The 26,038-nt window shown below is 42.0% G+C and overlaps 1 protein-coding gene across 1 annotated transcript in view; it reads right to left on the reverse strand.

Moving 5' to 3' along the window:
* The window catches only part of LOC126100376 (uncharacterized), a 105,226-nt gene extending 79,607 nt beyond the window's left edge, over positions 1-25,619 (reverse strand). The window contains exon 1 of the mRNA XM_049910984.1: positions 23,866-25,619. Within this exon, the coding sequence (XP_049766941.1) occupies positions 23,866-24,351 (486 nt within the window). The 5' untranslated portion in view covers positions 24,352-25,619. The remainder of the gene's footprint in view (positions 1-23,865) is intronic.
* Positions 25,620-26,038: the final 419 nt, after the last annotated feature.

Below are 26,038 nucleotides of genomic sequence, written 5' to 3' on the forward strand. Positions count from 1 at the left end.
TATGAAGGCTGTAAATTCAACTAAATACTTAGGAATTACAATTACAAATAACCCAGATTGGAACGATCACGTAGATAATATTGTGGGTAGAGCAAACCAAAGACTGCGATTCATTGGCAGAACACTTAAAAGGTGCAACAGGTCTACTAAAGAGCCTGCTTACACCACGCTTGTCCGCTCTATTCTGGAGTATTGCTGTGCGGTGTGGGATCCGCATCAGGTGGGACTGACGGATTACATCGAAGAAGTACAAAGAAGGGCAGCTCGTTTTGTATTATCGCGAAATAGGGCAGATACAGACATGATACGTGGATTGGAGTGGCTATCATTAAAACAAAGGCGTTTTTTTGTTGCGACGGGATATTCTCATGAAATTTCAATCACGAGTTTTCTCCTCCGATTGCGAAAACATTCTGTTGGCACCCACCTACATAGGGAGAAATGATCATCACGATGAAATAAGAGAAATTAGGGCTCGCACAGAAATATTTAAGTCCTCTTTTTTCCCGCGTGCCATTCGAGAGTGGAACGGTAGAGAGACAGCTTGAAGATGGTTCAATGAACCCTCTGCCTGACACTTCATTGTGAATATCTGAGTAATCATGTAGATCATGTAGATTTGCAAAGTTTCTCGTTTGTACCTCTGTTCCCTCTAGGTGCCCTATTTTCAATGGTCTTAAATGTAATTAATTGCCGGCCGGTGTGGCCAAGCGGTTCTAGGCGCGTCAGTCTGGAACCGCGCGACCGCTACGGTCGCAGGTTCGAATCCTGCCTCGGGCATGGATGTGTGTGATGTCCTTAGGCTAGTTAGGTTTAAGTAGTTCTAAGTTCTAGGGGACTGATGACCTAAGATGTCCCATAGTGCTCAGAGCCATTTGAATCATTTTTTGTAATTAATTACTGCAGTTGGGGAATACATATTTTATCACCCGAAGATGGTCTGAATTTGACACAAAAGGATAGTCAAGACAGAACATCAAATACCGTTGGGCATTAAATGCGGTTCCAAACATTTATGAAAGCTGTTCTGCCACGCCTATATGACCTGTTTCATCAGTAATGGTTCAGGTAGTGGACCGCACACAACCCAGTTTTAAACTGGAATCCGCAGCTTAAGCGCGACACTCCCACGGACGCCTCCACGGCTGCAGCAGGCTGGTGGAGCCGCCAACGCGCCTGTGCAGAGTGGCGAGGCCTCGGCGGAGCGACCTTCCAGGGGACAAGCGCCCCCCACTGCTGGAGCAGAACGCTGGAACCGGCTGCTGCTGCAGCCAGAAATAGCGCGCTCCAGAGTGGGCAGCGGAGCCGCCTATCGCGGCCATAACGAAGCGGATGCCGGCTACCCTGACACGTGTCACCCGTTCTTCTGTTACCTGCTAGTGAACTTTCTTCCTGTCTGTTATCACTTTTCGGCTTGTACGAAGTACAAAAATTTGTTTCGATATTAGGTCGTACCCCGGATCAGAGCTGCAGGGAAAGAAGTGGGGTGTGGATGTAATGCGCTGCGAATGAAGAACTACGCAGTGTGTCCCCGTTCCGTTAGGACTGTGGCTATGACAAGAAAAGGTCGTGGATTATGTTTACAAAATCACTGTATTTAGTCAAAAAAGCCTCCCCCTGAAACAAAACACAGCTGGAATCGTTTTAAAAGTGTTTTGAAACAAATGCTCTAATCCTTTTCTGGTGTTGCATTTAGTACTGCAGCACAATTTTCTTGGATGTCCTTTCAATGGCATCTTTGGTTTGAGGACTAACCAGCTGTCAACTGAAGCCATTTCCGGCGAATACGGTGGGTGTCGCAGGACTGCGATCCATTTGCTGGCCAAACACTCGTGCACAATCTTCGCTTTGTAAGCTGCGGTGTCGTCACGAAGGAGCAACCAGGAACCTGCATTTCGGTATTCGGGTCTATTCTACGAATTCTCGCCCACAGACGCTGGAGAACTCAAAAACCTTAATGTTATCTCACAGCTCCAGTGCCATTTTCCGGCGAATGTCAGACATGTAGCGTCACATTCGCCGCCCGGATGCCTCCTGCTTTGACTTTCTATAGAGCTGTTTTTGAAAAGTCAAGAATCGCAACGCCGCAATACGCCAAGAGTTAGTTTTGAAGTTTGGAATTTCAGACAAGCAGTCATAATGGATCTGTGACATACTTTGTAGTTTTAAGACTTCACGTCAAATCATTCTGCATTCACTTACTGTTAGTCAGAATCCAATGCGCGTCTCGCTTTTTTCCAACTTGATATTGAGCCAATACGTCTGTGTATCTATCGGGGCAGGATTCAAGTTCGTGGAAATAATTTTCATCTGTGTGTGTGTGTGTGTGTGTGTGTGTGTGTGTGAGAGAGAGAGAGAGAGAGAGAGAGAGAGTGAGTGTGAGAGGGTGGGTGGTAACTTCCCAGTCTTTGGGTACGGATCTTTCGTCGAGCGAACGGTTGTATATGATTGTTAACCATGGAGCTATTGCATCAGCATAATCGGACAGGAACCTAATTGGTATACAGTTTGGACCAGAAGACTTGCTTTCATTGAGTAATTTAAGTTGCTTCACTATCCGACAATATTTACTTCTACGTTACTAATGTTGGCAGCTCTTCTTGATTCGAATTCTGGAATATTTATTTCCTCTTCTTTTGTGAAGGCATTTCGGAATGTATTGTTACGGTTTTCCCTTCTCAGTGTAATTTCAAGCCACCACGTCCGACCCAACAGCGTGGTGATCTATCAATCCAAACGCTCAGTTCAAAGTGCAAACATCCCTCACATTAGTTCCGTGCAACCTCCATCCAGACCGTCAGATTTGTCGATCTCCATGTCAGTACTGGAGATGTTGCTTACTACGATGATAGGCGGTGGAAGAATGGCTGTCCCCGATGGTTTTTAGAGATCAGTCTTCGCCACTGACATCGGAAAAGTACGCCAATAGACCGGTGACGCTCGACCCGAAGTACGAATAGTCTGTGTTTCTTCGACATACGAGGGACCGTGAGACGAAGCCACTGATCACTTAAATTACGCCCTTGGAACTATGGCGAGGACCCTCCCAGCACGCTGTCTCACCTCTCACCAGTATTATTCTCAATTGTCTGTCTACTGCTGTAATCTTCATTCTTGCAGACTGTAACCAACCGGTCTCATATCCATTTGCAGCCCGCATGCTAGTCACTGCTGCTTTTTCCTGAGTGTAAGATTATTAGTCTTCCGAGTAAGCAATGAAAAGAGTGAGTGCGCTTCAGGCGCACTCGTAAATCGTGTGGATGAGTCTTCAGATGTGCAGGGGGGCTTGGCTGGAACGGTACGAGTGTGCGCAACATTCCCGAGTTTTCGCAGAGCGCAGAATTGGCCGCCGTTCTGTGGTACAGCGGCGCGACGGTGCGTTTGTTGTGTGGCGCAGTGTGTGTTACGCAAGTCACTGCCGGCGCCTCCCAAAACGTGCTGACGCAATAGGGACACCTGCTGTGACTGGGATCGGCTCGCAGCATCGCGTCACAGCCTCTTGCTCGAACCAAGCTTGTACCAGTGTATGCTGAAAGTCAGATGTTCATACTTTGGTACGTATGAGTTGTTTCTAGCTAATCGGTGCACTTTTTTCAATGGGGACTGAGTAAGTATCGTTTATCGGGGAAACATATGACCGGGTACATACCATTAGTGCTTCGAGAACACGCAAAATAGCACACTGGACTCACCTGCCCCTATCGCGTAAAAGGAAGGATAATAGGAATTTAACGCTTTATCGATTACATGCTGTAAATAGCTTTCTTTCATCTTCCTCCTACTATATACTTGTTGTATTACTCGGATAATTTTTTTTCGTTTTTTTTTCTAGCCTCTGACAATTGTAGGTAGCTGTTATGTCTGATTCGTAAAGCCACTCTGCTCTACCTATTCCGAAAACTAAAAAAAAAAAAAAAATGGTTCAAATGGCTCTGAGCACTATGGGACTTAACAGCTGTGGTCATCAGTCCCCTAGAACTTAGAACTACTTAAACCTAACTAACCTAAGGACATCACACACATCCATGCCCGAGGCAGGATTCGAACCTGCGACCGTAGCAGTCGCACCCGAAAACTAAACTGGGAGTGGCGCTTTACGTCAGCAAGACAAACACTGTTGATGATCAAACACTGGAGATTACCATACTAAATTCAATGTCCACGGAAAATTATATGCAGAATCTTTAGTGCGTGCATTGTTATACAGAAAATGTCAACGTTGTAAATGGTGATGAAAATAATATACTGAGCCCCTCATTCTCACTCATCGGCCACCAGGTTTGATATCTTACTTTATTTTGCAACAATAATCCAACCGGCAGAAAGTCATGAATTCCGTGGAGCGGATAATGACGACTCACTAGAGATGTACCGAAGCTCGAGAGGCTAAAACAAAACGAAAATAATTTCAAAATACGATGTGTCTCTTCTACTACCGATAAAGATCATTTATCTATAAAGCTCCGGTCTTGGTTACAATAAATCTTTTGAAGGTTATTGAATGTAAGATTCGGAAGCACAAATCGCTGTAGAAAACAATATCGTGTCGCAGACAATTATGATCAACAGCTTCTCAAGACCAAAGATTGTTTCATAGCATTTATGTTAATACATGAGTTCTTCTGAAAACAGCTGTTGCTGTGTTCTCGTATGTTCTGGCTTACTCATTTTCGAAGGGCAAATGTGGGCTTTCAGTGAAACGATTCATGTATAGCTGATGGAACTAGGCACATTCCGCAAGGGCAACATGAGAACTTGCTGCACCTTTTAGGCATATCTGTTCCGTAGTAGTCTCATATTACAAGCCACAATGATCACGTTATCCAGATTTTTGCTACTGCCTGTTCTATTCCAATGTGTTTTAATCGTTTCACTGAAATTCGATGTCGAATAAAGGAAGACCGTACGATAAAACAGGAACTTCTTGTTTGTGAAATATAATTTATGAGCACTACATATGCTGACATTGTATATAGTTCCCCAGAAATGAGTTTTTTTCATCGAAATGATGTGGAACGAGCCAGTTTACAATGTACATATGTTAAGTGTAAACATTAATAAACACATAATTTTTTAGTCCCAGTCATTCAGCTGTACTTAAAACTAGGTTTTTCCGACTACTAGCTTTTAAATAGAAATTCGACCATGCAGTAGAACTAGTTGTCCAAGACACTGAGCCACTGACAGCTGTAATAAGAGATAGTGACGGTTAATTTTTCCGCTTGTGTTGTAGGTGTGGACATCACTATTCTTCTCAAATTGCGATGAATTATTTACGACAGATTTCATTAGCGAGTATATCTATTCTGTTGGTGCAGTTAAAATGCCTCACTCTTTGAAGAGATACCTGCTTCACCGCAGCTGAACAGCTCATATTACTCCTACTGCTCGCTATTGAGCAGTCAGTACTTCATTGTAATGAGTTATCCCAGAAAATTATTGTGTAAGACATTATTGAACGGAAACATGCAAAATATATCAGGAGTTTTCGTTTGTTTCCAAAACAAACAGTTACACGAAGACGACAGTAGATGAATTTAATTATTCGAGAAGCTCACTAACACGCTTCTTCAAATTTTCATCAAAAGGCACACTAAAAATTGGGAGCAATCTACCCTATTTACTGACTCTTGTTCGTGTGCTACATCAATTGTTGGTATGACTCTACTTGCCACATAATACTAAATATAGCGTGTTTCCTTAAAAAAATTAACTAAGGGAGAGCCCATTTTCAGAGAACAACGTAATAATTCTTTGAAAGAAACATTAACAATCTCATCTGTTTCTGTTTCTGTAATGGGATTTCTTACATTTACTATTCTGCTTGAATGTGGACACAAAACTGAACTCTGTGGACTCTGATTTTTCCCCAGCCACTAAAATTTTGTACCTTACCAATATTGTTTGATCTGCTCAGCACAACGGTTTGCTTTCTTTTTGTTTAAGATGGCGCAAACGAATTGTGTGTAACACCGTCAAACCCAGAAAAATTTAAGGTTTCCTGAGTTGTGACACGATCAACGCAACCAGGCGCTATTGAACGATCATAAAAAAATGCTAACTGGCCATGTTTTATTATTTAAGGCAGCTTTCAAACACTCAGTGAACACAAGTACGTAGCTTTATGGATAAATGACCTGATGGTGGATAGAACAGATACTTCTCCATGTTTGAAAATGCTTTCTTTCGTATTTAGTTGTTCTAACTGGGAGGAATGTCTTTTTAGAGGCGCAAATTTCCCTCTGAATCACTGGCTGTCACAATGAAGCCTGCTTTAACTGAAACAAGCATTATGGTGACGATACTAAAGTATGTTAAACAAAGTCAAATGGGTTTTTAACAGGAAAGGTGATCCACGTCATATGCTGACGACGGAATTTCCACGAGCGTAGCCATTAATGAGTATTTATGGTCTGAGACATGCCGTAATACAATTAACGCTAGAACTTGCCTACTGTTGGTACTTGAACTGGACGTAATTGTTCTAGTCGCGATATTTTCGAGCTACACGTTATTTAATAATACCCGATGCCAATGTCTTCATACGATATGTTACGGAGGTATATATAATAATGTGAAAAAGTGAAATAATTGTGAGATTTGCTATCATTCTTAGATCTACGAGGGGAAATTACTTTTCATATCCTTTTTGTTGATTTGAGTCAGTACTTGAACTGGACGTAATTGTTCTAGTCGCGATATTTTCGAGCTACACGTTATTTAATAATACAATTTCTCCGATGCCAATGTCTTCATACGATATGTTACGGAGGTATATATAATAATGTGAAAAAGTGAAAAAATTGTGAGATTTGCTATCATTCTTAGATCTACGAGGGGAAATTACTTTTCATATCCTTTTTGTTGATTTGAGTCAGGTAGTAATGCAGTTAAAGACGTTTTAGTTAGCAAACATTTAAATGCGCTGATGCTACAATGAAGGAAGACACCAACTGGGCCCCTTTCGTATGTTTATTCGGGTCACCGGTTTAACCGTTGTGACAAGTCATCTTCGGATACAAACCTAACTACCGTGAATTTCAATTCGTCGTCAGGCCGAAACATAACAAACTAATCCAGACGGTGTGTCACTCTCTTCAACATTCTACATAAATTCATGGTTTTTAGAAACATTCTCTCTTCATTTACTGTATGCAGCGAAGAAATCTTCAGAACTAACATACGATTTAAAAAGTAAAAATGTCACCACCCGAAATCTGTTTTGCAAACCACGATGGTTTTTATGGATGCTCGTCTTGGAAGGCATATGATCTTGCAGTTCCTGTACTGCACACATTATTTTTTAACCGGTGACAAATATTCGCTGCTAAATATTCTCTGCTACAGAGTAGAAATTCATCTCTCTTTGTATGTGTAAAGTGACACTTGTATAACCATTACACTTCTAAAAATGTCATTAGATTATCTAAAAGCAGTATATGTCAACTAACAGTGGTTGGAGGCAATTACACAACTGTATCTGTGCTTTAACGTCGTGCCTATACTCGCGATAAAGGTTTGAGGTTAGTCACACCCAAGCAGATGAGCTGCCTTTGATTTCATGCTGACGGCACTTTTCACGGTCTGCTCTCTTGTTTACGTCACATCCGGTTCCATTCACCCCACGCAATCTACAGAGCTTCACGTCACTGACCTTATGATCCGTAGTCTGTGATGAGCAATTACTTCTTTATACAATAAGCTACATTAATGAAGACTAACGAACATCCCTATGCCCCCCACCCCGTCACCCCCTCCACCAAATTCTAATTTAGAATGCGTCGCTAAATGTCCTCCAGTGTTGTGTATGGCGTTGAAGATAAACCACTGGCAGACGGTACACGACGTTCAGCCCCCCCCCCCCCCCCCCCCCCAGACAAACGTAATTCGAATATTCCACAACGCCCACATCAGTTTAAGGAAACAATATCTTACATCACGGAATGAAGTAGAGTTATTATTGATTTGTAAACTTAATGTGTTTAGAACACAACTTTTTTATTACAGGACAACCTCTCAACTCCGTATAAGTCTGGCGACTTCAACGCAGGGTTAGCACACGAACTCTCAAGCACAATGGCTCGAAAATGCCAGGCTATGAAGGAACATGCATATTTGTGGTTGCGATTTAACTTTTTCGGCTAGAAGGAGATTCGTGTAAAATGATGCGACTAGTACAGGGTGAAAATTATTGAACTATGTGAGAAAAATGTAAATTAATTACAAACTACGGCGTACACACACTTTATTCGGCAAGTAAATGTAACTACAGACATTAAGAGTTAGGTTATGACAAGTTCGATATATATGTATCGTTTGGACCCCGCGACTTCGATAGGCAATCATTCTTGGAAATTACCCATTTTGTTATTACCTTAATGGTATAGTATAGTAATAATAAGAATTACTAGCGAATACTATTCTGTCTTGAAGGCAAAGATATTATGTTAACGTGTGAACATAAGACCTTTGGTTTCGGGCCCGTGTCTTAACACAGTGGGAGCACAAACCGCAGACTGCAGCGCGGCCAGATCCGTGACTGCAGTGGCCGGCCGACCGCCATTTCTCTGAGTCAGCTGCCTGGCCGCTGTGCCGCTGCCTTTCTCTTGCCCTTGCTGAGCCGCAGACACCAGTGCGCATGCGCCGTGCATTGCGTCAGGAGCGGCGTTTTCGTGCAGCGAGCTGGGAGCGCCGCCGCTTTCGTCATTTATCTCCGCACGACCACTCGATCTTTCTCTTCTCGCGGCCCAAGAAACACGCCACTCGTCCCCGTCGTATTTGTCTGCGTTCGTCGCTCACTAAGATGGTTACAACAGTGGGGGGGGGGGGGGGGGGGGGCAATAATCACCGATCACTGTTCTCGCTTTAGGTTTTACTTGTCCAGGAGTGTGATCGAACGTGGTAAGAGCACAGACAGGCCGGTCATATAAACATGTTGATAATCGAAATCTCCTCAGATTATTATTTTTTTTCAGGCTGATATCAATGAATCGTGCCGGTTGTAGAATCTTATTACAAGCAACAGCTCACGAACTATTCCACGCCTATATCTACATCTACACTGACTAAGCCAAGTGTAGCAAAGCACTCCGCTGGATCTTAGGCACCTTTCACCCAAGATGGTAAACGGCCGAAATCGATACTGAAGATGAAACATTTCTTAACAGCAGCTGATGTTTTTCATATTCGTTAAAAGTAAAAGGGCGCGCTGAAAAGTAATGCCTCCGAATTTTTTATGCGCAAACTCTGAAAGATATATACATATGACAAACATTATTAACATTCCACGTCCTTATTATTTATGCCAACATACTTCCAGCCTTCTGCCTGTAGGGGGCTTCTAATTGCAGTTGATAACACGGCAGTGTTAACAACGTAACTATATCTGCGCGTGAGAAACAGAGTGCTGTCAGGAAGTTTCGGATTCCAAGAGTTCGTCAACACCTGGAGCGCTCTCTCCTTCTGTATGACAATACCAGACGACTCGAGATCCCAGAGACATCTGCAACAATCCGACGCTTGGGATAAACTGTCATCGGTCATCCTCCATACAGTCTCGATTTGGGCCCATCCGATTTTCATCTTCTCACAGAACTTAAAGAACATGCCCGACGACGTCACTTCGATAGTGATGAAACACTGAGGCTCCGTCAAACGAAGTCAAACATTTCACAGTGACGATATCAACAAACTGGTCTCTTTTTGGGAGAAATGTGTTCGTCGTCAGGGTAACTACGTTGGGAAATAACTGTGTAGACACGAAGAATAAAGATTATTAACAGTCTATTAAGTTAGTTTTATTTAAAAAGCGTTAAGAGTTTTCACGCAAAAAATTATTTTTCAGCTCGTTCCCGCATTAACACGTGTAGTATTATTTCGGTGTAAATGAGGTGCTGTAATGAAACTTAGCATAACTAGCCGGCCGTTGTGGCCGAGCGGTTCTAGGCGCTTCAGTCCGGAACCGCGCTGCTGATACGGTCGCAGGTTCGAATCCTGCCTCGGGTATGGATGTGTGTGCTGTCCTTAGGTTTAAGTAGTTCTAAGGTTAAGGGACTGATGACCTCAGATGTTAAGTCGCATAGTGCTCAGAGCTATTTCAACCATTTGGCATAACTGATACGCGAGGTTAATTTTGCTCGCGCTTAATTGTTAGCGTACTGAATTCATTATTGGATCGTTTAAGATTTTTTACTAAGAGTGTCAGACTCGGAAATGTCGCCGTATAATGCCTTTGCGAACGAATTCGTTGTTCTTAATGTGTGAAATAGGACAGCAGCGTAAATGTTGAGTTGAGAATATGAGAACGTTCACTTCGAAGTGTGAAAGACGGAAGTTTTTGAGTAAAAGACAGTAATGAATGGTGCGGCGATTACATGGAATATGTATACAACAGTGATGACACTTTTGTTCCAGTTTCTTCAAATAATATGTAACTTTTTAGGCAGGGAATCTTTACAAGGGCAAACATAAACTGGTCTAGTGCCAACATGCCTGTAGAAAACGTGGTCAGCAAACTTTTGTCGTCCTATGAATTACTATACTGAAAAAGACCATTGTGATGAAAAAAAGAACACTGTGATGGTGAGACAACTCTATCAGGAGTAGAGGAGAGGACGGAGATGGAAAGACGGTTCGTAAAGATATCTGAAACGCCTCGGCAACATGCCGGGTTCGATTCCCGGCGGGGTCAGGGATTTTCACCTGCCTTTAGATGATTGGGTGTTTGTGATGTCCTCATCATTTCATCCTCATTCATAAAAGTGGCAATATTGGACTGAGCAACAGTTGGGAATTTGTACAGGTGCTGATAACCGCGCAGTTGAGCGCCCCACAAACCAAACATCATCATCATCATCATCATCGATAACATTTTACCATCTTGGCACCCTTGCTAACGAAGGAAGAAAAAAAATGCCTGGAAGTGAAACACACTTACCTCCCCACAGAACATGGGGATAACTGGATAACACTGGGTGTTCTGAAGAAAATTTTATAAACACATTCTTACAGCTTTATATTTTATTTCCACTTCGTGCCGCATTTCTGAGTGTGGGTAAAGAAGTCTCGGGTCTAGGACCATACAGGACTTTCCTAGGCTCCTCATCACTTCCAGAGAGAGATCTCGGAAGAGGTCTTAGACAAAGCTTTTGAATGTTTATGCTGAGAAACTAACAGACAAAGCACTAGAAGAAAGTAGTAGCAGAAGGAGGCATAAAGATAACTGTGCAGATAGCCGAGCGCGTTAAAGCATCCGCTTCCTGGACATAAGGATCGAATCCGCCTGCAGACTTACGTTAGTAAACGTCCATCGGTTTTCCACATCTATCTCAGTAAATACAGGTCTGCTTCTGCTGTCCCGCCACAAAGACACGAAGTGCTAACATTCTGTAACTGACTCGAAAAACGCCACCGAACACGAAGGTAGGAAGGGAAAAATAAGAAAGTATGCAGATGATTATGTAATGTTGGCTGAATCAGAGCAAGAGCGACAATTTATAATACAGAGAATCGTAAATGTGAGAAAACAAATGGTTCAAATGGCTCTCAGCACTATGGGACTCAACATCTCAGGTCATCAGTCCCCTAGAACTTAGAACTACTTAAACCTAACTAACCTAAGGACTTCACACACATCCATGCCCGAGGCAGGATTCGAACCTGCGACCGTAGCAGTCGCGCGGTTCCAGACTGAAGCGTCTAGAACCGCTCGGCCACAACGGCCGGCTGTGAGAAAACAGTTTTGGATGACAATAAATGCAAACATGAGAATCAGCAGACTCGAAGATTTCACCGAAAAAAGCACTGAAAGGGAGCACCTTAGAACAGGTTAACCTTACTGAGAAACTTCTGTGTGACACTGACAGCAATCTCCGTGGAGGAGATAATTAGGGTATCTATGGGTAAAAGAGATTTTGTTAAAGTGAATCGTGTGTTGACAGCAAAAAAGGTTCGTACAGAATTAAGAAAGAGATTTGCTTTTTTTTCTGGAGTGTGTTATTATGTGGTAGAGGATCATGAACAGTCACAATGAAAAACGAACAATATTTGAATAGCATTTAAATCTGATTGTGGAGAAAAATGCTAAAAGTGTAACGAAGTGACGGAATAAAGACTTAAGAACAGGAGAGAAAAGAAATTTAATGGAAATGATAAAAATGAGGAAAACATTTTGATGGAGAGAATTACTCCGAGGAAATTGCCTGTAACAGTTCTATTGAAGGAAAGATTGCAACGAAGAGAGAGAGGAAGAGAGAGAGAGAGAGAGGGGGGGGGAGAAAGAGAGAGAGAGAGAGAGAGAGAGAGAGAGAGAGAGAGAGAGAGAGGGAGGGAGAGGGAGAGAATCGAATGCAGGATGATTAAAAAAGAACAAAGCAATAGATTGAAGAACAAGCACAGGTCAAAGTGATGCGGACGTCGAGTCATACCTGTCGTAAGACAGATGTATCAAAGAGGAAGCAAAGGAGACGTAACCCCCTTCTACAGGGTGGACCAAATAAAAGTAGCACAGAGAACAGAGTTCCATGGGACAAAGAAACTCAGCAGAGGAAAGGAAATATGGTACTAACCTGACTATGGCAGATGTTGAACGTAACCACCACCCATCTCTTGTCACTTTTGGGCCCTCGTCAGCAAGTTTCTGAAGGCAGATCGTAGCTGAACCACTGGAATTGCTGTAGTCTCATCCGACATGTTGCGCTGCAGTTCCAGAAGACTGTGAGGGTTGTTGCGACACACCTTAGACTTGAGGGCTCCTCACATAAAGTAATTACACTGTGACAGATCGGGTGACATATGTGGCCAGCTACATCCGCGACCAGATCTACCTCTGTTAACAACTCTGTCTGTTGTGAGTATTATGTAAATGTGCTCCAAGGTTGGGCCGTCTGTATGCACAGTTGCTCCAACCTGTTTGAAGTAACTATAGATCTTTTCCTCCTCCGCTAATGTTGCCACATATTCACGTCCAATCGTATCCACCTGCCCGGACCTCTTTTATTTGCCCCACCCTATACATCACAGGCCACAATAGTAGCAGATGAACAAGAAAAGACGGAGCGATCGATTTACAGAACTTTACAAAGCTCTCCTTTAGTGCCCCTTCTCCGTATCTGCAGGGAACTTGCCATTCCTCTGATTTGATAAGTTGATCCGGTAAGCGAAACCGTCGAAGTGTTGAGTAACCTGAAATTTGCACCACAAGACTACGGTGAAATAGCCACGTACAGCGCGAAAACTTGTAGTGCTGCAAGAGGCGTTGTTTGCTCGGCAGCAGTACTCTGTGCTATTTGCACGTGACGGGCGTGACTCGCACCTCAATAGGAATGCAGCCTCTACTGGAGGCTCCTGTTGGGCACAGTGAACAGGGCATTACGAGAGCAGCACCGTCAAAACCGAGACTTCTTACACAGGTCAGCACACGGCCGGTACAGTGCACTGCTCATTGACACACACTGTTCCTAAAGTAACACCCCTCATCACAGGTTTGAGTGCTTCCATAGTATCTTGACATCACAGACCAGAATCCGGATTCGATTTGCAGAGCAATACTCGATTTGTCATTTAATCAAGGCCAGCTCTTGTTAATGAAGGCAGTAAATCGCTAAATGAGCCTGTGATATTGCGGACTTTTGAAAGTAAAGGACTAAATATCGATTAATATAGTTTCATTTATTACCGTGTTTCGGCTACTGCTATAATTAGGTAAAAACATAGGATTCTTAAAACACAGCTGCAGTAAAACCTATGCCTAAACGAGAGATAGCCTTTATTGAAACTGACAATGAACTACGTTTTATGAGTGCCAAGTTTTGACCTGATGATTCCGGTACCTGAAATGTCGTAATACTTAAAAACATATATAATAAGCGATCTAGAGGGCTTTATTCTCACTGCCACTCTCGTCAGTAGAACGGAAGATATTCTATGATATAATACAGAGCTTTTTATTACTCTTCCATACTGATTCGTGTCCTGCTTTAATCCTCTGCTTCTATAGCCACGCCTTCATGAACGCCATGTTTCTAATATGCCGCTACTGCAGTCTACACCTCACTAAATAAAATGTGTCAAGAGTATAATTGCAGATAGTTCTATTGGTGTCTGAGTACGGTGTACTGTACAACATTACAACCATATTTACGTCATTTGCAGACTAATGATTCAAACGGCTCTGAGCATTATGGGACTTAACATGTGAGGTCATCAGTCCCCTATAACTCAGAACTACTTAAACCTAACTAGCCTAAGGACATCACACACATCCATGCCCGAGGCAGGATTCGAACCTGCGAGCGTAGCGGTCGCGCGGTTCCAGACTGAAGCGCCTAGGACCGCTCTGCCACACCGGCCGGCTTGTAGACTAATAATTACAGCTATTACAAGTGGTACGCTTTTAGATTGGGTAGTACCTCCAAGTAAATGTGACAAGAGCTAGCCATTAATGTTTATTCTTCCCTGGGCAGTAAGACAGGTGTTAAAGCATAGATGCGTCGACTCAAAATTGATAGTCTTTACTGACAAACTTACTCCACTTAGTGGTGCAGTTACGAACGTGCAGGAAACCTCATTTCCTAAAGTTTATGATGTGTTTTTCGGAAGACTGTTCGAAGCAATGAAAAAACAACCAACTCGCCGATGTACATATTAAGGTACCACATGTAAAAATATCTCCACTTAAACCCGTTACAGCGTGTGTATTGCCTTTGTGACGGAGATAGCTAACGTCTCGCTCTGCGGTGGCATTACAACCACCTGCAAAGAATTTGTATTTTGAAGTGTAGGAACTCTCATCCGCAAAAAGTGTTCCTTCTGAGGACGTATTAGAAAAAACCACGATGTCAGTAATGAAACACTGGTAGACTGACGATTTGTAATGAATGAACAATCCGGAATGGCAAACCAGAACAGCTGTGAAACGCACACCGGCTTCAGAGACATCCAACGTCAGTCCCAGATGCCACGAAGTATAGTCCACTCGCGAAGCAGATACATTAACAAAAAAAACCTTCGTTCGACCCTTACTTGATTATTTCTCGACAACATACAAAGAGGAGCAGTGTGTTTAGCCACCAGTTCCTTCAGTAGCATCAACTAGAGCGCTACGGAAATGCTCAGTGAACTCCAGTGGCAGTATGTTGCCAGAGAGGCCTTGTGCATAGCTGGTTTGTTCGCTGTTACAGTTCCGAGAGCGTACGTTCATAGAAGAAGAAACTGTAATATTTCTTGCTCTTATGTATAATTCGCAAAATAACCATGAAAGGCTTATCTTCCCGTGCATCATGCTACTCTGCGAATGATTTTATTTGCGAAGAAAACATCAGTAAGAAAACAGCTTCTCGCCTATCCAGAACGTGAAAGAGATTTTTACTGGAGCGTCATTGCGTTCTGTGTATCTCTATCTCTTTCTGTACCTGCACAGTTTCTACCCATGATCCTACAATTCAATAAAACGTGCATTCGTAATCGCAAATAGCCCCGATTTTGTTGTTTTCAATTTCGTTTCACTAATATCAGTGACTACGCTGCCCGGTAATTGCATTATCAGAGACAGCTTTAGGGAATCTGCGGCCGCAATGTAACTAGATCCCAGGTGGTAACATTAATGTACTTAATGTACAACCTCTCAGTTCTAGCAGTCGCAAAAAAAAAGAGAAGAAGAAGAAGAAGAGATATATTCTACATTAGGCTTTACTGCTTTTTGCTAAAAGCAGAGCTGACTATCACTCTTATTGTTAATTTTTCAATGAGTGGATGTTACATTCATCAGTCAGTGAAATCCAAGCGAAAATCTAGGCTTTGTCGGCGAAATCAAGTATTGAGAGGACTTACAACAGTGAGACAGTCTGGAAGAGATGCAGCCATATTGTGGATATCATGGAACTTAAGAGATGTGAAGTGTTTTCCACTAATATCAAATACTTACATACAGTTTGACTATTACTGGGGACAAATTATTCTACAAAATATCCTTAACTTGCATCTGATAAAACGTGGATATAAATCTTTTTTGTGAAGTGGTATACTATCTTGTTCCACGCCCGTGTTGTGTATATCGTTATTAGTATTTTATAACGAATGACTATCTTAACTTCCCTTGTCTTCAAGCGAAAATTATAATTATTTTGATATCATGAATAAACTAATGTGTACTAGTGACAAGAATAAAAGAAAAAAAAAGAAAATAGTAGGATTAGTCGAAAGTAGTAAACCAGAAAAGTGGCCCCCTGTAAACGAATTTCGAGCCAATCTACTTACATATTGGGCTAAGAATGAGAGTACTCTCAGAAATTAGAGTATGCTTCAAAACTACTTTAGAATACAACGATAACATGTCTGATATTTCCACAACTGTTTCGATTTTGAGATATATTGAATATCATTGAGCAAGAGAATCATGGTGCTATAGGAATCGACAGAAATTTATCCAGCAGGCGTGGCGGGACAAGACTCTAAAATTGTAATTTTAGATATAAATGAGTTACTCAGCTTCGAAACGTATCACGTACGAAATCACAAAAAAATCTTATTATGTCGCTGAGAATACTGTAACTGAAGATTGCACATGTGGGCAAGTGCCCCCTCTTATACCACCTTCTCCCTTGCGTACGCTTGTAAGCACCACAATACTGTTTAGCTGTTACCGTCGTAAAAGTGTTGTTTATTGTTTACGATATCAACTCTCGAACTCATTTCTCCAGAACGTTACCTGTGAGGACGTTTAAAAGAGCAAGTATACGCAAACGGCACAGAGATGCTTAATCAGCGTATCACAGAAGTCTGTGATAGTATTTGACATTATTTGAGAGTCGTTTACACCGTACGATGGTTCATCATGTGGCAACTAAATGCGTAAATAGAAGCAGTAGAAGAGTGTTTTCGACATTTGATACCAGTTTAGGACAGTTTATCAAGTCACAATAAAGCACCACCAATTTCTATGAGCCAAGAATATTGTAAAGTGCGGTAAATTTGTTACCATTTCAAGGTTTGGTTTCAACGCTCTGGTGTATTACTTTTAGAGGTGGGAAGAATTATGTTACAGAAAGTAATTCCTGCAATAGTTTCTCTGGTCAGTAGCTTTATATGGAAGTGAAATGTAAACTATGAGCTTTACAACGAATAGTAATTTTGAAATGTGGAGGAACAAAAGCATGCTGCGATTAGGTGGATGTACAAGATAGCCATGCTGCGATTAGGTGGATGTACAAGATAGCCAATGTAGATATACTGATTAGTAGGAATGAGAATCTAGTTTTACGGTACTTCTTATTAACTGAAGGGGTATGTCAATAGGACACATTCACAAGAATCCAGGAACAGTTAATTTAATAATGAATGGAAACGTGTCGGGGAGTGTGCGGGTGAAGGGGGTGGGGGGAATGTTAGGTTTCAGTTTTAGAGGGAGCTGCAAGCTTGCCAATAACATTTACTTTCAAATAACTGGAGGTTTCAGTAGCTGATAGGGATGATGAGACTTACACAGAACAGAATAGTGAGCTTCAGCAAACCAGACTTCGGACTGACGACAACAGTATTGGTTCCTGGTGAACAATTTATCAGGATGTAATAGGTAACAACACCAGCTCAACAATTGTGAACACTGACTATCTTATAGTGGACTATGTTGCAACATCGACCTTTGGCTATTTTCTGGTGGAACACCGAAAATACCATGATTTATCGCGTTTCGGAATTTAAAAACATTAACTACGTGAACATGGCATCACACAATGCATCTCCAATAGTCACTCAATACAACATTTTTAGCACCCTTGCCGTAAATAACAGCAAACTAACGAATATTTTTAGGGCGTGATATCAACTGACGCTGTTAACGGAACATATCAAACGTTATATTTTATGTTGCAAAAAGTGATATAGATTTTTTGGTTTTTAGAAAATCTTACATTAATTATTGTGCCAAAAATTTTATTGGTCGTCAACGTTGTTTATATTTCTAATGTTGTCACTGGTTTCGGTTCCGTCGAACCATCTGTTCAGACAAGAAAAATAAAATGACGAAGCACCACATAACCCAAGACACAAAAAGCTGCTATTACACAATACGTAAAATCAACTGTACCAGGGCGTACCCGAACATGTCGGCTACAACTCTGTCCTGTATTGCTATATGCAACGGGCCCGGTCCGCCAGGTCATATGGATCGAGTTTACGTAATATTCATGCTATGAATTGCTGTTTTACGATGTCACATACATGTTGCTGACAGTACGCCTAAGTATCTCTACATTTGGTTTTAGATATGCTGTAACAGTAGTGTTGTCGATTTTAGGTCACATAAACGTCAGTTTTTTTTCATTTTTCTGATCTCCACAAATCTGAAGATGATTCTATTAGGAACATAAACTGGGTAAAGCATTAGGAATATATGTTACTTGTAAGCAAAACAAAATTTATTATTTTATGAGCCTGGTTTGACATATGGTTAAGTACGAAATTTTTGCGACGTTGCACGTCAGAATGGTCAGGTCGTTTCCCTTTCTACAGCGTTCCTTCAATAATAAAACAGAAACTAGCCGACATACAAGATTTCTAGGTGTGCTGCCACGTCATATTGTAAAATAACTGTCACTGAATGAAATCGGTATTTTGGATACTGTTGTCGTGCATTCCTCTTAGCCTACTTGTGTACTTGACGTCGGTGGCCAATCAACAGACATAGAGAAATGGCACCGCAACCGCGACGTCAAATTTTTTTAATGGCTGTTGTTACACAATGTAACTCCGGATCATACCCAGAAAATGATGTCTACGCGTTTGTTTCACCTGGTAACATCAGACTTTTGCTTTTAACCAGACACCCTTAGTGATTCAACACTACATATTGGACATTACAACAGTTATATATATGGGACAGTCAAATGATAAAGAGACAGATGGAAAAAAGTAAGCAAACTGTTTGTTTTTGAACAGTAATAACTATAGCCGTTAAATACATTTATTCCACTGTGAGACAAGACGATCAGTGGCATCAAGGAAATACGTTTCCGGTTCCCTGCGGAACCATGATTTTATTTAGGGTGCACCTCTTTTACCGCAGGCAATCGACGGCCACAAATGTGTTTCTTCAGGGCTTCAAAAATATGGAAACCGCATGGGAAAGACCTGTCTCTTTTCGTTTGGCTGCCTTTTAATTAATGATAATAATATTAACACACAGGATGTCCCAGGAGGAATTACCAATATTCATTGATATGATAGGAACGGTCATTCGAAGCGAAACTCTACTAAATATTTACTCTAAAACGAAATATCTTAAAGTGCTATGATCACTTCTTCATCTTCGATTACAAACTTCTTCTACTGCAAGCTCTTCCCATATTTTCGGAGGAGGTAGTACGTACCAAAACAAGAAAAAATAGTAAACATGGGCTATTAAATACATACCTTAAGAGGTATGAGCACTTGCTCAGTTGAAGAGACGTGTTCCACAGTAACGAAGATGAACAAGTAGTCATTAGCTCTTAATTTACGCATTTTGGAACCCATATTTACTAGATATTTTTGCGTCGAATAATTGTTCCTTTCATATCCCTGAATGCTTAGCATTCCTCGCGGGACATTTTTGTATAGTAATGAATATATGAAATTTAAGAAACGTCACTCTTATTACCGTTTTGTCAAGCAACCTCGCTAGTAGTTTCTCGTCGAATGTGAGTAATGATACCTAACAGAAATGCGTGGTAATAGTACAGAAAGAATCACTCTATAGAAAATTAGACTGCGAGAAATAATGAGGTAAGGTTACTGATGAGGTGCAAGTACGAATAGATAAGATGCAGGTTACAGGGTGGATTGTTCCACAGTTGAATGACTGAAACTGAGTAGGAGATGAGCAAGATTTAGTGCTGTGCAAACGTACCCGATCTGGTATTGCAGTCATTTTATGTGTGAGCAGGAGAATTATTGAGGACACCAGTGACTAAAAAACGGATAAAGAAAATAGAGTATGTGAAAATCACATCTCCTAACCAGTCGCATCCAGTCTAACTCAGCACTGGAAGGACTGATGTTATGAAACAAGGGAATGTTGCATATTTATCTTAGGCAAGCATTTACTGCTAGGTCCAGTTGTGTGTAGTCTTTAGTATTTCTACCATGTTCAGCCACATAACAGTCGTCAGGTTATGGTAGGATTAAAGACTAGACTAATTTTGCTTTCATTTCAGGTGGAAGCACTTTTTTCTTAACTTTTGGACCGCGTGAATGCTTGAAAGAGATTTTCTGCATGCTGCAACAATTTGTTCTTCTCAATCTAAATGCTCGTCGAAGACTATGCTGATAGAGGTGTTGGATAACGTAAGTTGGCACTTAAATACTGCTGGATGTCATCAGCATATAAGTGGTAGTTACAATAATAAAACACATATGAAATATCGTTGTCATACAGCGAGAGAAGCAGTTGACCAAGGACTGAACACTGAGATCTTTGGAGAGCACATGTTCTGATAATCAGTTACTTACATGTTCTATAGATCATTTGAACGATTCTTTTATCGAAATGATGTGGCACCAGCCAGTTTACAGGACATATAAACATGGTTAGTGTTAACATTAATGAACACACTATTTTTTAGTGCTACTCATGCAACTCCACTTAAAAACTTATTTTTTTAACAGGCTACCAAATTTTAAGTAGAAATCCGTCGATCAATACAAGGATCTGTCCAGGGGAAATTACTTCAGTTTAGATTTAAGACCTGTTTTGCCATTTGCCAGCATTTTATGGTATAGGGCATTTTTGTTGCTGCATATTGAACGTCTTTGTGAGCCAATGTCAGCCTTTTCCACCTAGTATTGTACTTGTGGACATCGTTGTTGTTCTCAAATTGTGGTATAATATTCATAACGAATTTCATTAGTGAATATATGTATTGAGATGGTGCAGTTAAAACGACTAACTCATTAGAGATACCTACATGACGACCACAGATGGAGGCCACATTTTATGCTCACTGCTTTGTGCGGTCAACACTTTCTTTCTATGTGATGAGTTACTAAAAAAAATCATTAACAACCACTTCTGTTGCTTTCTCTCTAAAGGAATTTACTACAACAATAGTATCGTCTGCAGAAAGTACCAGTTATGCTTGTTGAACGTCAAGTGTTAGGTGATTCACAAATATAAGAAATAGCGATGGACCCTAAATTGAACGCTGTGGGACTCCATTTCCCATTTCTCCCAAGTCACTAAAATTTCTACCGTTGAATTATTCAGGACCAGGTTTTTGCATTCTGTTTGTTTAATAGAATTTAGACCAGTTGTGTGTAAATCCATCAATTTCATATAACAAGATTTTGAGGTAACTGACAAACCACAGTGTTGCCCTATTTGAATGATTCACACCGAAATCAACAGTATTTAATGTCTTGCTGAAACCAAGCTGTGTTAAAATGGTCGCCTCACGCCCGTGGCACCACTAATGTCGTCAGTTACTTTGATTGATACTCTTGCTTGCTTAGACAGGAGTGACGCGCAATCTACTGAGAGTAATCCAATAAATGTACCAAGACTCCAAAATCGTCGTTGCCAGGAAGGAGACTGTTAAAAGTAACAACAAACTTAGGCCTACAAGGACGCACTTTTGTCTCTTGATACATTTTAATATCTATGTTGATATGTTGAGACAATGACTAAAATAAATAGAATCTGACATTCCTATACCTTGTACATATGTTTGACCTTCCATTTAACATTCAACAAGCACAATTAGTACTTTTTGCAGATGGTTCTAGTGTTATAACAAATCTTACTGTACAGAAAGCAACGGAAGAGATTGTTGTTAATGACGTTTTTCAGAGAATTATTGATTTACCGAAAACGAACTCTCCTTTAATTTTGAGGAACATGCGTAAGCGTAACTAACGAAATTACTTACTGACAACACTCTTTGCTGTTTACCAATTTCTTACAGTTGACTGCACGGACTTCCTTCAAAAAACCATTTATGAATTAAATGTCACTGTCAAGAGCTATAACTTAACAATCTCGACCCAAAAACCCAAAGTGATGGCTTTTAAACGTGAAGACCCGCTCCCAAGCAAAGTTGTTATATACCATCAGGAAATAGAGACAATCACAGAATTCAACTTCTTGGGATACACCATTTGCTTCGCAAACGAAAAAGACATGTCAAAAAACATTGAAAGCTTCAGTTACATTAATCGGAGCAGATGTACTTCGATGTAGAGCTGAAGAAGGAAACGATAATGAAGTTCTACTGTACAATGGGAACATCATCAATACTTTATGACAGTATAACAAGGACGATATCAACCTCGAAATGAACGAAAAGAACAACAATCAGAAGGAAATTAGGACTAAAAGCATACATGGACTGGTCAAGGAGTATAAAAATAAAATGAGAGATCATGTCACAACAGAGAATCGATATTGAATTCCTAAATTAGAATTTAATTATAGACCAGCTGGAAAAAATCAATGGTTAGACCAAGAAAGAAGTCGGAAGATGAAATAATAAGTAACCAACACAACAGAGGCGCTAAACATGAGAAATTAACAGGTAAGTACCTAAGACATGGGAAGGCAGAAGATTGTGTACGTCTGCAGGCTTTCGTACCGGTTGTCATTATCATCATCTACGTAAGGGGTTCGGCGTACTGGTCCGTTCCGTCTTCAAAATGGTCCACCCATCTCTTCACAGGTCACGCTCAAGATCTATTGGTTTACATTGTTTTGTGATTTTAGCGATTTTCGCATCGGGAATATTACTTATGTTCTCTTTCCATATTAAGTGATACTATTTTAATGTGGTAGTTATGATTTGCATATTCTGCTCATCTCGAATGAAGTCATTTCTCTTTTTATCCATTAAAATATATCCACCCAATATCTAAGGAAGTTCATTTCACGTGCTTCTCTTTTCACCTCTATTTTTAAGGGTCCAGCTCTCGCACCCATAGTGGAGTGCAGATATCGTCAGACCCTTATAGAGCTCAGTAGAGTATCTCTGTGGACTTACTTTCCCAACGTTCTGCAATCAGTTCCACGGAAATAGCTGAATATGTCTAACTTATTTTGTATTTCATTATTTGCCCACATGCAACCTAAACACTTAAGTGTATAACTTGTTTTATGATCTGTTTATCAATTTCGATTTAACTCGCATGCACTGATGTCCCAAAAATGCCACTGATTTTTTCTTCGCAATGGAAAGCTTCAGGTTGTATTCCCTGGCTATGTTCCTTAAATTAAAAACAGCTTCTTGTACGTCATTTTCATTCTGACTAACAATTACTTGGTCGTCAGCAAAAAGCAGCGTACTCAGATTCAAATTGATAACTCTCATTGTCTGTACTCAAGTTTTGGGTACGTCGTCGATATGTGTACTAAAAAGAAGGAGTGAAAAGGGAGACCATTGTATTAATTCCTTGGTTTATTTCAGCCACATCATGTCTGCTGCCCGATGTTTTTATTTGTACACAACCCCTGTACAGCTCTTGTCACTGAAAGTAACATCTTCTCGGTTCTTACAACACATCACGTTTCTCTTCCATTTCTTCTGAATAATCGACGTTTCGGCCTCTCTTCTAGGATCTCCTTTAGGTTCCGGTATTCACAGCCAGCTAACCGTGAGCGTCAGAAGACCGCGAAAAATATCCCAGCAGAGGGGTCGAAACGTCGATCATCTAGCAGAAATTAAAGGGGAACACGTTGTGGCTTAACAATGTAGATTTCACCTACACGAAGAAGATGGTTCTTGCTTACGTCAGGAACTAATCGTTACTGAGCACTCGTTTATGTGGAAATAGTTGTTTTGACGAGAGGAAACTTCCCCTATATTTGTTTAACCTATTGTGGCAACTGCTGACATCAGTACTGACCTTGATGCCCGTGGTACGGCGCAATATGGCGGCGAAGAGTGGCGGGTGGCTGGGGTTGGGGGTGCGCGCGAAGGGCGAGTCGAGCGGCAGGAAGCGCGGGCTGGGCCCGCCCCCGGAGCTGCTGCTGCTCGACAGCAGGGTGCCGCCGCCCCCGCCGGCCCCCAGCGCCGCCCCCGCGCGCTCTGGCACCAGCACGTAGCGCACGGCGGCGCAGTAGTGCAGCGAGTCGATGGGGAAGAAGCGAGTCACCTTCTTGTGGTTCTCGTCGACGTTCTCGAGCAGCAGGCCGTTGCTCCAGACGCTGAGCCACGAGTCGATTCCGCGCGCGCCCAGCGCCCCCTGCTCGGGGTAGAGTTCCCGCAGGGGCTCCTGGATGCCTTGCAGGCCATCCTTGGTCACGTGCGGCACGGCCGAGCCCAGGTACAGCACGCGGCACCGGCAGATCGGCGTCGACTCCGGGTCGTCCCCGCCCCTCGAGTTGGCCATCTCTGTTGCTTCTGCTCGTCGGTCACTCGTCACTCGATACGCATCGGCCTCGGCGACACAGGTCAACTAGTCTGTCGTAACGTACAGCGAGACACTACGCAAAGCCACAAAGGCTGATGCTTGGGTAGCTATTCGGTTAATAAATCTGCTTGTTGTAACTATTCTTTGAACAACCACAGCTGCAGGCCCACTTCGAAAAAATTTAGAGTAAATTTTCCAACGTATCTGGCGCTATCCCTCCGTCGCGTTCCCAATATTCCAACGTCGCTCTTGTCTCGAATCCAATTACAGAACCAACTGCAATAAGTCAAACACTATACACAATATAACTAATCCAAGTTTTCAAACGTCAACACACACAGTCTGTACGTCTCTGTTGAGAATCTGGTTGTACAGTGAGGTAAATTATATAGTTCCTGCGGCTGTTCTGGTATGATGACCAGCGACCTTCGAAGCCTGTTGCTCTTTCTTCTCATATGACGTCAGCAAAGATGGTACTTGACCTTGACCTCACTCTTGGATTACTGTATAGCCGAATAAATCTACACTTATTGATCAATAATTCTGGAGTTTATACGAATGCTGGACTTAAAAACAGTAAAATAAAATAACACTCCCGATTTTGGCACTGTAGTTATGTCGAAAACGCACACCGTTCACTTCCACGTCACAAGTTCAGTTGATGGTAACTCCAACTCGCAGTATCCAGTTCTGCTTTCTTGCTTCCTGCTGACTTCCGTGTGTCGTTTTTGTAGAACTCACGAAATATGTATCTGTTTGTTTCACACGCGTAAGGCACGGTACAACAGAGACGGCAAAACGATTGTTCAAAATGGCTGTCGGCAACGATTGTGGCACTTTCCTCGTCGATTACTTGTTCGCGTCAATTTGGCAGGGGTACTAGCTCTTCTTTGGACGGCGTATGGCACATGGAGAGTTTTAATCCAGAGCCGGGAAGTACAGATCGAGGGGAAGAGAATCGCGGAGCGTCGTGAACGAGCGTCTGTGTCCAGTGCGGACCACGGCCTAACGGAACCCGAGCGCGCAGCACCTCCGGACAGCTGGCTCCCGGCGTTGCGGCCAGCGTCGCGCCACGTTCATCGTCGCCGTGTCCACGTCTTCAGCTGTAGGCCGACACCCGCGACGGGCTGCGTGTGTGACGTGTCTGTCTGTGTGTGTGTGCTTGCGAGAGGCTGGCCAGCGCCCCGCTGCCTGGAGAAAAGTGCCGCGACCACCTCTCCGTCACGAGCCTAACCACGGACTGCGGCCGGCCGCTACCTGGGGCCTCCACCTGCCGGCGCGGACCCACTGCGCATGCGCGACCGGCCCGCACTGTACAGTCGGCGCCAAGTTTCTGCCCACACCTTGCGGGAATTATACATCACCGTTCAGTTTTTCAAGGCCACGTTCGATATTTATTGACTAGTTTGTCAAACCTTCAACATAATGAAGTGACCTTCACACCATCAATAACGCTGTCAAAATTCGCCAACTTTGATTCCATTCGGAATCTATCCTTTTTCATCACTGGTCATATTATTTTATTTATGTGAAATATGAGAGGTAATATTATTTTAAAAAACTCGTATTTCCATGATGTTTCAGTGAATTTCATGTCATTTGACTTCTTACTATTGTTATGTAATTTAATTATCGGGGCAAACATATTTATAATTATCGACAAATA

This window comes from Schistocerca cancellata, chromosome 9, assembly GCF_023864275.1.
Source record: "Schistocerca cancellata isolate TAMUIC-IGC-003103 chromosome 9, iqSchCanc2.1, whole genome shotgun sequence".
Taxonomy (NCBI): Eukaryota; Metazoa; Arthropoda; class Insecta; order Orthoptera; family Acrididae; genus Schistocerca; species Schistocerca cancellata.